Below are 14640 nucleotides of genomic sequence, written 5' to 3' on the forward strand. Positions count from 1 at the left end.
TAACACTCTGCGCCACGGGGCTCCCCATACACTCAGGAACAATCCCTTCAGCACCTAAGCCTGACTTCCCCTTCACTCATTACCCTTGATTAAGCAGTGATTTAATCACGGAATAGACTTAAGCAGTGATTAAATCACTGCTTAATCAAGGGTAACGAGTGAAGGGGGCTTAGGTGCTGAAGGGATTATTCCTGAGTGTATGGGCAGACCTGGCAATCCTTGTAGGGTACAATGCCATAGATTCCACCAAATCATCCGTTTTCTTCAGGGGAAGTGATTTCTGTAGTCTGGAGATGAGCTGCGATTCCAGGGAATCCCCAGGTCCCACCTGGAGGCTGGTATTCTCATCAAGATAGCAGATAAATAGTTGTAACTACTCAATAATAATAGTCAATAGTACTCAATTAAGCCCTGGCCAAGTTGCAATTGCCAGCAGTCGGAAATACATAAATTTCCATATGGTCAAAACCCAGGAAGATCTGAATATATGTAGCCTGGTTTTGCCTGCAGCACTTTTCATTCCATGGAGAGAACAAGGCCTCTTTGAACCCTGGCAAAATAGTAAAAAGTTCTGCACCTTTAAGACTAACACATCTTATTAAAGCATAAGTTTATTACAGCATACAGCTCACGTCATAAGATGCAGCAACAGACTAACACGGCCAGGGGGTTTTTTTGTAGCAGGAACTTCTTTGCATATTAGGCCACACCCCCTGATGTAGCCAATCCTCCAAGAGCTTAGAGGGCTCGTAGTACAGGGCCTACTGTAAGCTCCAGGAGGATTGGCTGCATCAGGGGACGTGGCCTAATATGCAGAGGAGCTCCTGCTAGAAAAAGAGCCCTGCACACACCCCTGATATAGCCAATCCTCCTGGAGCTTACAGGGCTCTTAGTACAGGGCCTACTGTAAGCTCCAGGAGGATTGGCTACATCAAGGGTGTGTGGCCTAATATGCAAAGAAGTTCCTGCTACAAAAAAAAGTCCTGAACACAGCTAACTTCTCTGGATCTATGAATCCTGGCAGGAACTCTTACCCTGCCAAGAGAAGCAGCCGCCTCCCTTTCAGCAGGCAAAGCAAAGCCCAGATGGTCATTGCCTTTGACAATATGTTACATAAACAACCTTCCTGGTATGTGTAAGAGCTGCAAGTGACACGTAGATTCACCTCTTTCCCTTGGTCTGAGCTGTGAGAGACATTACAAATAGCAAAGCCCCATCTGGACATAAAAGAGGTGAGTCTGTCATGAACAGAAAGTATATGTTTCTCTAAGCAGAGACTGAAATTGGGTGTTTGGTCTTTGGGGGAAGGGTAGGAAAGCCAGTCAACATCAGAATGAGGATAAGGAACGTTTGAGTACTAGGGCTTCTTATTGACTGTTCAATCTTATGCAGAGTTACTCTGAACAAGATTACGGTTTCTTAATTGTTTGGGGGCAGGGAAAGTGTATTACTGATGAGATATGTAATCTTGTAGGGTTTTTTTTTTTTTAAATGAGTGCTAGATAGCAGTGAATAGAATTGCCAGCTCTGAGTAGAGAAATATTGCAGATTTGGGGGGTGGAGCCTGAAGAGGGTGGGGTTTGGGAAGAGGAGGGACCTCAGCAGGGTGCAATGCCATAAAGTCCATCCCCCAAATTAGCCATTTTGCTCCAGGGGATCTGATCTCTGTTGTCTAGAGATCAACTATAATAGCAGGAGACACTGCAGGTTCCACCTGGAGTCTGGCAACCCTAGCAGTGAAGCAGCTTGGCCACAGAAAAGCTCAATATCTGGCCAAAACCAGATGGATTGTATGAGAAATGAGCCGAGTACTATGCCTGTAACTCTTGCCTTCTCCACAAACTTAGCAAGTCTGCTTCCTTCTCCCTCTTGCTTGCTCCCTTCAGTCATCAGAGACTGTTAACTAAATATTGCAAAACTGCTATTCTTTTAAGTATCTTTTTATTCAAAGCTTTTAAAAATATTTATTTGTGTTTGTCTGTGTCCTTTATAAAGTTTATGTCTCTACTACCCAGCATTACATTTTACGACATACATGGCCCAGCCCTACAAAGTCTCCTTTTATGTCAGATCCAGCCCTCATAACAAATGAGTTCAAAACTCCTGCTTTACATGTAATGGTTTGTAGTTCTGAGTTTTTGGATGTTAGCAAAATTTGCTGACATGAATGTCTTCCTTCATAAAATATTGGGTGTTTTCAGTAACATGTGTGGCAGGGATGAGGGGAGACCAATGTGCACAATGTGAATAAGGATGGAGGGCCCATGGCTCCCCAGAGTTTGAGCATGTGGTTGGCATGCAGAAAGTTTCAGGTTCAATCCCCAGCATCTCCGGTTAAAAGAATCATATAGTTGGTGTTGTGAAAGACCTCAGCCTGAGACCCTGGAGAGCGGTTGCCCATTTGAGTAGACAATACTGGATTTGGTGGGCCAAGGGTTTGATTCAGTGTAAGGCATGTGATAAAGGAAGCCCATCATGAAAGCGGAGATGCCATATGGATCGAATGACTGATGTCAAGAACAAGGCAGCTTCCTTAAACACAGTCTCTAGGTTGGTGGGGTAGTGGTACTAAATGAAAGGCTAACTTCAAAGTAAATGTGATTAGGCTTGAGTTGCAAATCACAAGGCACCAACTGACCATGTGGATAGACAGGCTCAGGTCCACCAATCATTCCACATTGCCACCTTTCCATGCAATAATCCAAATTTTTGTATTTAGAACTCATCAATCTCGAATCTGTTTTTGCTGAAGCCACCATGGCCCGTCACCTGAGCTAGTGTGCATTTAGTTTAATGCAGGCATATCTGAAGGAGGAATACCATTATGGAACTTTCAAACATGCATCTACTACTGAATTAACCATTCAGATGGGCATTGCACAATCTATTATCTGGTGCTACTCATGTACTGACATTTGAGAAAATAAAAGCCCAGTGAATGGCTCTTTGGAGGAAGTTGTGAGGGATTTTAAGCCTCCTTCCGTTTCCCTACAAACAAAGAGTTAATTTCTGGGATTTTAGAAAGAAGCTTTGTGTGCATAGTTTTGGACCAGAGCCTAGGTGTATTTTATGTAACTGCTTTGGGGGTTTCGTTTATTTCAGCAGCTGCAATGTTCAGCCTCATCTCTTCATTCTCATGCCCTGTTGTCCTCCTCTTCCTGCTGGGTTCCAGTTTTTCCGCTGAAGAAGATGCTGTGGTAGTCACCAGCACCGGTCCTCTTAAGGGCAAGCAGCTTGAGGTTGGTTCTGGTTCAGTGACTGCTTACCTGGGCATCCCCTACGCAGAACCACCAGTGGGGAAATTGCGGTTCCAGAAGCCCCAGCCACATCAGCCATGGAGCCATGTTTTGGAAGCCACCAACTTTGGCAACTCATGTCACCAAGAAACTTCTTATTCCTTGCCTTATTCCGCCATGTGGGTTGCCAATGCACCATTCTCAGAGGACTGTTTGTTTCTCAACATCTGGGTGCCATATCCTCAGCCCACAACACCAGCTCCTGTCCTCACTTGGATCCATGGTGGGGGATATCTTGCTGGTGCCGGTTCTCTTGACTTAAGTAATGGAGCACTCTTAGCAGCTACAGAGAATGTCATTGTGGCCTCCATAAACTACCGCTTGGGGTTTCTGGGTTTTCTCTATTTGCCACCAGCTGCCCCAGGAAATATGGGCTTATGGGACCAACAGCTGGCCATGAAATGGCTTAAGGAGAATGCAGCTGTCTTTGGTGGTGATCCAGCTTGGTTGACTCTCTTTGGCCACAGTGCTGGAGCAGCCTCAGTGGGTTTCCACCTCCTGTCACCGACAAGCCAGCCCCTTTTTGCTCGAGCTGTGTTACAGAGTGGAGCTCCCAATGCCCCCTGGGCATGGAGGAAACCTGAGATGCTCAAAAAGCATGCCATGAGGATCAGTCGCCTACTGGGCTGTCCTAATGGAAACCACAGTGATGTCGTGTGCTGCCTACAGCGAATGGAAATAAAAGTATTTAATGAGTTCGATTTTATCTTCTCACCCACTATGGATGGTGACTTCCTTCCAGGAGAGCCACAAAAGCTTCTGGAGAATGGGTCGATTCAGGCCAAATCGCTTCTCGCTGGTATCACAAGTGACGATGGGTCTGTCTATGTGCTATATACTGTTCCTAAATCTGTGCAAAAGGATGGCTTACTGACTTGGGATCAGCTCCTACTCGGGATTAGGGCAACAGGGCTAATGCACATTTTCAACGATGTCAAAGCTGTTGCACTGAAGTACCTTGACAATGGCCATGAACCAGAACACTACCGCTGGGCTCTGGCCCAATTATCCAAAGATTACTTTTTTGCATGCCCATTGGTTGAAGCTGCTGCCAAGATAGCAGAAGCTGGAAGCAATGTGTACGTCTACTCCTTCAACCACCATGTCTCTGGCTTTGTTTGGCAGGAGTGGATGGGGGCAGCCCACGGAGCTGAGCTGCCTTTCCTATTTGGGACCTTGTCAACAGTGCGGGGAGGAACTAACCAATCCTTAACTGAGGCTGAGGCTGCACTGAGCCGCAAAGTGATGCGATACTGGGCGGAATTTGCCAGAAGTGGGTAAGATATTGGAAACACCCCCTTCCCCTCCCTTTTATAGACTGGATGTGGAACAGAATGTGGGACATGCAGGGGTAGGCTTGCCAATCCCCAGGTCCCAGCGGGGGTTCTCCCACTTTCCCAGGTTCCTTCCTGCTCCCAGTCAGCTGGCCTGCGGGGGGGGGGGGGGGGGGAGAAGCCCCACCCCCACAGCCAGCCACCATGTGCCTTTCTACTTCCGAAGGCTTCCTCTTGGGATGATGTGTCTGTGTCTTTAAGGCTGAATGGGGGTGGGTGGGGGAGGAGGTAGAAGAACATGGCTGCTCTCAGTGGCTGTGAAAGCAGCCCAGACCCTCTGTTGGTTGCACAATCTTTTCAGAGGTCGTTTGCATAGGAAAGGTAAACTTGAACCTTTGGTTTCTCTGTGTTACTTTGATGAAGTTGGAAGTTCAGCAACTCGTGAGTAGAGATGTCAATTCCCAGGTGGGAGCAGGCCCTCCCCTGCTTCAGCTTCATCAGAAACAGAGAGGGGGGGGGAACGGAAATGTCTGCCGGGCACCATTATTCCCTATGGAGATCAATTCCCATAGGGTATAATAGATCTGGGGGTATCTGGGGCTCTGGAGGCGCTGTTTTTAGATGTAGAAGCACCATATTTTTAGCATAGCATCTGATGACATTTCTCAAAATGCTCTCCAAGTTTCAAAAAGATTGGACCGGGGGTCCAATTCTATGAGCCTCAAAAGAAGGTGCCCCTATCCTTCATTATTTTTAATGTAGGGAAGGCATTTAAAAGGTGCATGGTTCCTTTAAATGTGATGGCCAGAACTCCCTTTGGTGTTCAATTGTGCTTGTCACAACTTTACTTATGGCCCCACCCCAATTTCTCCTGGCCCCACCCCCAAAAGTCTCCAGATATTTCTTGAATTGGACTTGGCAACTCTATGCAGGGGTCATTTTGTAGAAAAGTAGGTGGCAGAGCTTATTAGCATAATTCATCAGCATATGCTGCCCCCCCCCCAGCCAAAAGCAACCCGATGCAGGAAGGGAGAGCCCCGGGTGCAAGGCCTGTTTGGATCCAGCCAGCCCAAGCAGGCCTCGCTCGCCTGGGGCTCCTATGGGCTGCTCTCCCCCACCCCCAGTCAAAAGGCCAGCAAGCCACCTGCTGCCCAAAATCACATAAGAAGTGGGAAAAGGGTGGCCTGCCTCCCTTCCAAGTATTAATCCTGTTTAGTTTCCGAGATCCAATGAGTTCAGGCTATACCATGCCACCTTTGGGACGTGAATGCTTTGCTCCAAAACCCTCTGCATTAGCTTTTTTTAACATTTTACTATCAGCAATCCTTCCAGGTCATTACAAGAACATTCCTTTAAACGACTGATTGTGGTGCAGAGGTCCTAGAGACTGTATCCCATGTGCTGTTGTTTTGTAGTTATTAAGAATTACAGTCTGCAATTGATCCACTAGGGTTGCCAAGTCCAATTCAAGAAATATCTGGGACCTTTGGGGGTGGAGCCAGGAGACTTTGGGGGTGGAGCCAGGAACAAGGGTGTGACAAGCATAATTGAACTCCAAAGGGAGTTCTGGCCATCACATTTAAAGGGACAGCACACCTTTTAAAATGCCTTTCTTCCATAGGAAATAATGAAGTATAGGGGCACCATCTTTTGGGGCTCACAGAATTGGACCCCCTGGTCCAATCGTTTTGAAACTTGGGGGGTATTTTGGGGAGAGGCACTAGATGCTATACTAAAAAATTGGTGCCTCTACCTCAAAACATAGCCCCCCCAAAGCCCCCAATACCCACAGATCAATTCCCCATTATTCCCTATGGGAATCGTTCTCCATAGGGAATAATAGCATGCCCAGTAGACATTTCCCTCCCCACCCCACGCTTTCTAAAGTGGGGGGAAGGCCTCCAAACCAGGGAATCCCCTGCCCCCTCCCTCTCTCTCACACACAAATACTTACTGGGTCTTGTTCCTGCAGAACTTTACTTGATCTGAAAACGAAAGCAGAACAAAGGAAGGGGCCCTTCTTCGAAGCCCTTCCTGTTTCCTGCTCAGCCTTAAAGGCACATATTTTAAAAACAGACCTGCAGGAGCTCTAAAACTATATGGTGATTGTGGGGGGCAGGGCTTCCACCGCCAGCCAGCTGGCTGGGGGCGGGGAGAAGCCTGGGGATTGGGAAGCCTATGATCCACTCTTTGCTATGGCACCAGGCCATTCAGCTGAATTATTTGATACCCTTTTTTCATCCTGGGGTAGAATTTTCATATTACTGAAATGTGACTATCCTTTTGAAGCCAGCTGCTGCAGTAGGATCCAGGAGGGTGAAAGAACTCTGTTAACCAACATGTACAGTTGCTTTGTTTTGTTTGCATAATTGTGTAACCGAAAGGCTTGTCAATCATATGATGAACTTTGTTCGAAAAGCCTCATTCTCATTGTTCTCTAGACCTGAAACAGCTCTGGGGAGCTGCTATTTGCCCTGCTGGGGGAACGTGTGTAATGATTAGCAACACTTAAGTTTTTCCAGCAGGGCAACAGTGACTCCCCAAGAATTTTTCAGGCTGGGAAAAAATGACATAAGAAAATGCTTAATCCATCTCTCCCCAGTAGGGTTGCCAAATCCAATCCCAGAAATATCTGGGGACTTTGGGGTGGAGCCAGGAGACTTTGGGGGTGGATCCAGGAGACACTGGGGTGGAGCTAGGGGGGATGGGGGGAAACGGCGCCGGGGAGCGTGGCGAGCCGCCCCATTTCGGAGCGGGCGACGGCGCTGCGCGGCTGCCGCCTCTTCTCTGCTCGCCGTGGCTGCTCCTCCGAGATGGGCTCAGGCTGAGCCCATCTTGGAGGAGCAGCTGCGGTGGGGCGGGGGGGGGGGGCGGCAGCGGCATGGCGGCCTTGCTCGCTCCGCCTCTGGGGTGGAATCAGAGGGGGGGTGGAGGCGGGCCGGGGGGGGTGGCGAGCCACGAGCCCGGGTCCTAGAAGGGCCCGGATTCGCGGCTCGCCATGCTCCTGGCCTGCCTCGCCCTCCCCTTCTCTGGTTTTGCCTGCGCTGCTGCTGCCTCTTGGCTGCTCCTCCGAGATGGGCTCAGCCTGGGTGGGCGGGGAGGGGGCGGCAGCGGCGCAGTGGCCTCACCCGCTCCAGGATCGGGCGGCTCGCCATGCTCCTCGGCGCCATTTCCCCCCTCCTCCCGCTTCCATTTTTTTGGGGAGCGGGGGAAGAGGGTGGAAATCCTGGGGTCCCCCGCCAGGGCGGGAGGGTTGGGAAGCCTACTCCCCAGAGACCACGGTCTCAATCTGAATTGGCCCCTACACATCTGAGAATTAAGTGTCAGCATGGAACTTCCAGGGCATCCAGTCAAGAGGACCTAGAGAAGACAGTTCTGGTTGGCTTGGCATTGGGAGTGTGGCCTAATATCAAATAAATTCCTGCTGGGCTTTTCCTGCACAAAAGCCTCGTGTGAAACAATGGTGATATCAGGTGGTGTGGCCTAAATGCAAATATGTTCCTGCTGGGCTTTTTCTACAAAAAGCCATAATAATAATATTATAATATAACAACAACAACAACAACTTTGTTACTAAAAATAAAATACAAGTGCATACAAAATATTTAAACAATTCAATGAACCCTTATGAACACACATATAGCACCACAGCAAGGGAAGAGGGACAGTAACAATTTATCAGGTATGCCAGACCAAACAGTTAAGTCTTCACCAGCTGTTGGAAGGGAAGGGACACAGATGGATCTCCCTGGGGAGGGAGGTCCAAAGTTTCAGTGCCATGACCAAGAAACAAAGTTTCAGTGCCATTTGCAAATTGACTGAAGACTTGATTCCACATAGAGAGAGATGTTATAGAAAATAGATTGTACATGAAATAAAGAAATTGAAACGGAATAAAGAGAATGGAATATTAATTCAAAAATCACAACATCGCGTCCAGATATTATTTGATTGAAGTTTATACCACTGAAGAAATTGTGAAACGGCGTAATAAACCCAGGGTCTCCGTCTGGGACTGAGTGGGCAGAACTACACTACACGTGCAACTGATTATTTCTTGAGGAGCCTAGTGTCGGGTCATTTATATTATATTTACCTAGTGCAAGCCATCTTTAAAACAAAGAAATCTTAGTGGTCAATCTGGCATCAAATTATTCCCTATTGTGACAACTTGACTAACACAATGGAGAAGGTCTATGTGACAGGATGTTTTTACCATCTTTACTGATGTTCTATTGTGCAAAATGCTTGCTTTGATGGTTGCCGGGAAAAATCTTTTGTTAGGTGCGAAGATGTTGCAGCAGAGCTATTGTTGACCGTTGGTCTCTCCGTTACCATTTCCAAAGCATGCCTGATCTCTGGAATGTGCTACATGGTGTCGACATCTCCTCTGCATGGTGGTTTGCAGGAATGAGTGTTGTCTTTTTGAGACTTCTCAGGAACATGACTTCTTTCAGGGCTGTCTTCTGGATGACAGGAGTGCAGTTGCTGTCTGCAGGGCTAGAGCAGCTTGTCTGGGAACACAATCTAGAGTCCTCTTTTGTGGGGGAGGCACAAACAGTCACGGAATAGCAGGCACAGGCAGGAAGCTGGCTGAAGTCTGGCTGGAAACACTGCTGCATAATCCATACAGGATAAACATCCATTTTAGGGCTGGCAAGGAGGTCAAATGCTTATAGTTCAGTGAGACTGAATGTCCATAGTGCAGTAGGCATGAATTTTAAGTTACTAGTGTCCATTGTAACTGAAAGTTCATGGGGCCTGGCATCAGAGCTACAGTCCATAATGGTGGGAAAGGGGGTCCAGGGCTAACAGTGTCCAGAAGAACAATTCAAGCTTAAAAGAAAGGCAAGTTGGTTAATTTATTTTGAAGTATCAGTTTTTCAAATTTCTGTGCTACAAACATCACCCAAAACTACAGGCTGTGACTGGATTACAATTTCTTTGCTTCTTCTGCAGGAATCCCACTGAATCTACAGCCAGTGAAGTACAGTGGCCCCTCTACAATGCCACAGAGCAGAATTTCTTTCCTATCAGCACAGAGGTCCCCCAAGTTTTGCAGTCATCACCTGCTCAGCACTGTGATTTTCTGGCCATGCAATTCCTGAGTGAGACACAACTGAGTGAGTTCAAGCCCTTGATGTATTTAAGTGTAGGCACAAACTTTAGTGGTGACCACCACACTCCGTGGGTCTTAAGTCAGCATACTGAGAACTTTAATGTGAGCATGATTGCCAGGCAAACTTACCATGCTCAGATTCTCTCAGCGACATGTGATATGAACTCCTGATCAGCTCAGCTCATTGGTCCCTGGCAAATTTTATCGTGAGCAGGGTTTTTTTTGAGCAGGAATGCACAGGAATGCAGCTCTGGCTGACTTTGAGCCAGGGGTGTGTAGCCTAATGTGCAAATGAGTTCCTGCTGGCCTTTTTCTACCCCCGCCCCCCCGGAATTGTGAACATAGCATGGTATCATAGCATGAGTTTCTGTGCAAGACAATGATGATGCCAGGTGTGTGGCCTATTGTGCAAATGAATCCTGCTTGGCTTTTTCTACAAAAACCCCCCAAATCGTGAGCATAGCACAGTGCTCAGCAGATTTGCTGTTTTGGTTGCTTGTGGTACAGGTGAAGGTCATTGTGGGTACTTTTGTCCAGTCAGAGAACTAAAATGAAAGGAACAGCACCCATTAAAGAGACCAAGGTGGTTTTCATGTCAGGGTTTCCCCATGTTTCAGCCATTTAACTAGTGCATTTTTCCATGTTTTTACATGACATCATCCCGTATATGTGCACAGACCATTAACAGTCCATTCATTCCACAGAAAAATCTGTTTTATTTTAAAGGTAAAGGTAGTCCCCTGTGCAAGCACCAATCGTTTTTGATTCTGGGGTGACGTTGCTTTCACGTTTTCATGGCAGACTTTTTACGGGGTGGTTTGCCATTGCCTTCCCCAGTCTTTTACACTTCCCCCCCAGCAAGCTTGGTACTCGTTTTACCGACCTTGGAAGGATGGAAGGCTGAGTCAACCTGAACCGGCTACCTGAACCAGCTTCCGCTGGGATCGAACTCAGGTCGTGAGCGGAAGGTTCCGACTGCAGTACTGCAGCTTTACTACTCTGCTTCCTGTAGGATACTACTGGCATGAGCAATTTCTTGTGCCTGAAGGGGGAAAAGTGGAATTGCAGAACTTCAGTGAAATGCTAGTCGGTTACTCTTTCTGCAAAAGGCAAGTGTCTTGCAGACATTCACATAACAGAAGAGAATTTCCTGCCTTTTAGACAGAAGGGAGGAAGAGGTGACCATCATGGGGGGCGGGATCTCTGAAAATATAAGGAGGCTCCATCCCTTAAATCTCCTGGAATTTCCTAAACTAGAGTTGGCAACGCTGTCTCCTTCCCTCTGATTTCACCTTTCCATCACTTCCCCCCTCCCTGCAGCTCCCATGTAGGAAAAGAACAGTCTCTCTCCACATTGGGAGGGAACCAAAGAAGCTTACATCATTCTCCTTTTTCCCCATTCAATCTGCACCACAACCCTGCAAGGTAAATTAGGGTGGAAGTCTGTGACGTGTCCAAAATCACCCAGTCAGCTTCCACAGCAAGAACCTGTGTCTTGGCAGACCCTACTCTGAAGCCCTAATTCCTATGCCCTCCTCAAACTCCACCACAGAGTATCCAAGAAGTTCCCACCAATCTGGAACTGGCATCCATAGCCAGGACTGGCCCAGTGAGTTTCAGAACAACAGTATCTCTCTGATAACATTGTTGGCCTGAAGCACAGGACTTCAGTCTCTCTCTGCAGGACACCATTTTCCCCCTGTCTCTGTCTGTTTCCCTTCAATAGGAGGATAGGAAGGAGTCCTCAGCCAATCAAGAGAAAGCCTTCCCTTTTCCTGCCTCCCTCAGCCAATTAAGGAAAACAGAGAAAGAAAGCCTTCCCTCCTCCCTCAGCCAGTGAAGGGACGGCTTTCTTTCTCTCCTCTGCAAAGCAGAGTGATAGGCAGTTTAGCCAGTGGGAGAGTAAGGCGAACTAGAAACCGCCAGAACCTAGCTTGGTTGCTTTTTACTGAAAGAAGCAAGGGTAGTTGTCTTGCAGCAGCCATAGCCCAGTTTTTTCTCTAGCGGGCCAATCTTCATCTGTCCTGGGGCCAGCTGTGGGTGGGGGAGAGCAGAGTCAGCCATTGTAACTCAAGAGGAGTCGATTGATGGTTTGACAGGCCAATGGTTTCTGGAGTTCAGGTTTCTACCAATGTGGGTGCTTCATTTTGCCAATACCATTATTGGCAAATGAGGGATTGGTAAATAAAGGATTCCCACACAGTGTCGCTCATACTTATTAAGATTTTTTTTTTGAAAAAAGAAGATAATTGCTCAAATCTGAGTCTGCCTTTTAGATGGAGGAGATGCCTTTACAAATGCATAGAATTATTTTAAAAAGTTTTTCAAAGGTGGAATGGATGAAAGGAGACTTATGTAAGCCACTTTGGGTTCCCATTTGGGAAAAAGGTGCTTGAAGCTGTAGTATGAAGCCACCCTTAGCAACATATCAGGAGCCGCCATGGTGGTGGAAAGTGCTGTCAAGTCACAGCTGACTTATGGCGACCCTGTAGGGTTTTCAAGGCAAGAGACATTCAGAGGGGTTTTTTTTGCCATTGCCTGCCTCCATGTCAGCCCCCTGGTATTCCTTGGAAGTTTCTCTCCCATCCAAATACTTGCAAAGGCTCACCCTGCTTAACTTCCAAGGTTTGATGGGATTGGGCTGGCCTGGGCTAACCAGGTCTACTTTTCCTCTTCGTTTTTTGCAGATGTATCCTCTGGAGTCCCTGTTTCATCAAGCCAAGCAGAAGATGGGAAGAATGAGACCAGAACTTAATAGAGTAGGGCTGCCAAGCCCCCGGTCTGGGTGGGGTTTTCCCCACCTGGGAAGTTCCCAACCCGCTGGCCCACAATAGGTGCCATAGAGTTTTTCCCTCCCAAATGGCTAAAGTGTCTGGGAAAACAATAGGGTTTTCCTGGAAACGCCCAGAGTAGCCGCTGCACGACATCACCAGTGTGGTGATGATGTCATTTCCGGGTGACATCATTGCACCGCGCGTGCGAAGAAACTCCCCCACCAGAGGCTGGGAGGGCCTTGGCAACCCTTTAATAGAGAGTACTGTGATTGTGGTAAGTTGGATTTTCAGATGTACTGTCTGTGAGGATCGCAGCATTGCTAGTATATATGGACTAGTTTTTTAAAGATTATTGTCATGATAAGAGAACCAAGAGTGCTGACCAGGAAATAGATAGAGCTATAGCCTGTAGCACAAAGTTCCGAATATATTTGTGGCTTGCTAAAGACTTCAAAAGAAATATGCTTGTTAACCTAGGCAACATGTTGTCGCCATGCTCTACCTGAAGACCTGTTGCTTCCACTTTGAAGTTTTTCTGTACCTTCAGGAGAGATTTTCCTTCTTTGGGCTCTGAACACCTCTACAGTAATTCGGAAGACAACTTCATTTTCTTCATGTTGTGAGTCCATGGGACCAATTCAAGTGCTCTGGATCAATTTTTGTCTTCTTTAAAGTTTGAAGGACTGAACCTTTAAGATTTTTGTTTGGGGTGTATGTGGGTGATATAATTTGTTTCCTGTAAAGAGATTACTTATGTGTATAATTGAAATTAATATAACAGAGTTAAAAGAATATAACAATATTGAGAAGTAAAGTGTGATTGTGTATATATATTTGAAATTGATATATGCAGTGTTTCTGTGTGCTGCTTCTATCTCCACTGCAGTTTCTTTATGTTGTTTACCCACCTGAGGATTGGCAGCCCTACTAGAAACATAGGATGAAAGTGCTGACATCTGTAAGAACCAGACTTTCCCTGGTGCCTAATAACTCCATTTTGAAGGCAGGTCAAAACAGGGTGCCAACAACTAGGGAATAGGAGACAGATGTTGCTACCTGATCATGCACTTTAAATCCAGAAGGGAATGAATGACTTCGGATCAAAGTGCTCATCTGATTGCACCCATAGCCATGGCAACACAGTATTTTAATCTTGGTTTCTTTTGAGATGTGGTTTATCAAATGCTTCTGCAGTAACTGTTAAAATAATTCAGGAGTAGTTTGTACCCACTCCCCCCTGAGAGATTATCCTGTTGTTCTGAGGAGAATAGCAGGGCTTTTTTTGTAGCAGGAACTTCTTTGCACATTAGGCTACACCCCTCTGATGTAGGGCTCTTCTTACTGGGCCTACTGTAAGCTCTTGGAGAATTGCCTACATCAGGGGGATGTAACCTAATATGCAAAGGAGTTCCTGCTACAAAAAAAAAAGCCCTCGATACATCTAGATTGACCAGATCAAATATTTGAAAACAAAGGAGACCATAAAGCTGCAGAGGTCATTGGGCAGAATTCTACAGAGCTTGATGCCATGGGTGGTTTCCACATGGGAACAAGCTTGGGTGGCTTAACTGTTTCCAGTGTTACTGTCAATACAGCGCAGCAGCAATGAGGCATCCGGATAGCAGGTTTCCCTGCAGCTTCCCTACCTCAGTCCCCCAGCTGTGGTCATCCCCCCTCCCATGGGCCACTGGGGCCTTTCCATTTTTCAAAAATATCCAATTCTTATCTTTATAGTAATACTATTGTAGCAATACCTGTAACTGTGAATTACCAGCTTTCATGATTAAAAAAGTCTCTAGTATTTTCCATTGCCGGGATACACTTCCCCCTTGTATCTCCACTATGGAAACATTAAAGACCTACTTAAAAAAATAACAGCTAGGAATTTACAGAACCTGTTACGCTCATTGTGAGTTGGATCTTATGGATGAGTGTCCTGCCCACTAGAGAGCCATGGACAGCATTTTCTCTTCCTCTGATACTTCCTCTAATATTCTAATACAGGGGCGGCCAACGGTAGCTCTCCAGATGTTTTTTGCCTACAACTCCCATCAGCCCCAGCCATCAGCCATGCTGGCTGGGACTGATGGGAGTTGTAGGCAAAAAACATCTGGAGAGCTACCGTTGGCCATCACTGTTCTAATACATTGAATTTCTGGCTCAAACAGAAACTGTAT

General features: G+C 46.8%; 1 protein-coding gene across 1 annotated transcript; it reads left to right on the forward strand.

The window, feature by feature from the left end:
- The first annotated feature begins 1218 nt into the window (after positions 1–1218).
- LOC132572317 (cholinesterase-like) lies at positions 1219–13277 on the forward strand. Its single transcript, XM_060239226.1, has 4 exons — positions 1219–1232; positions 3103–4573; positions 9530–9693; positions 12377–13277. Exons 2-4 carry the CDS (start codon positions 3111–3113, stop codon positions 12442–12444), a joined length of 1695 nt encoding a protein of 564 aa, XP_060095209.1. The 5' UTR covers positions 1219–1232; positions 3103–3110; the 3' UTR covers positions 12445–13277.
- Positions 13278–14640: the final 1363 nt, after the last annotated feature.

Source organism: Heteronotia binoei, chromosome 5 (assembly GCF_032191835.1).
Source record: "Heteronotia binoei isolate CCM8104 ecotype False Entrance Well chromosome 5, APGP_CSIRO_Hbin_v1, whole genome shotgun sequence".
Lineage (NCBI taxonomy): Eukaryota > Metazoa > Chordata > Lepidosauria > Squamata > Gekkonidae > Heteronotia > Heteronotia binoei.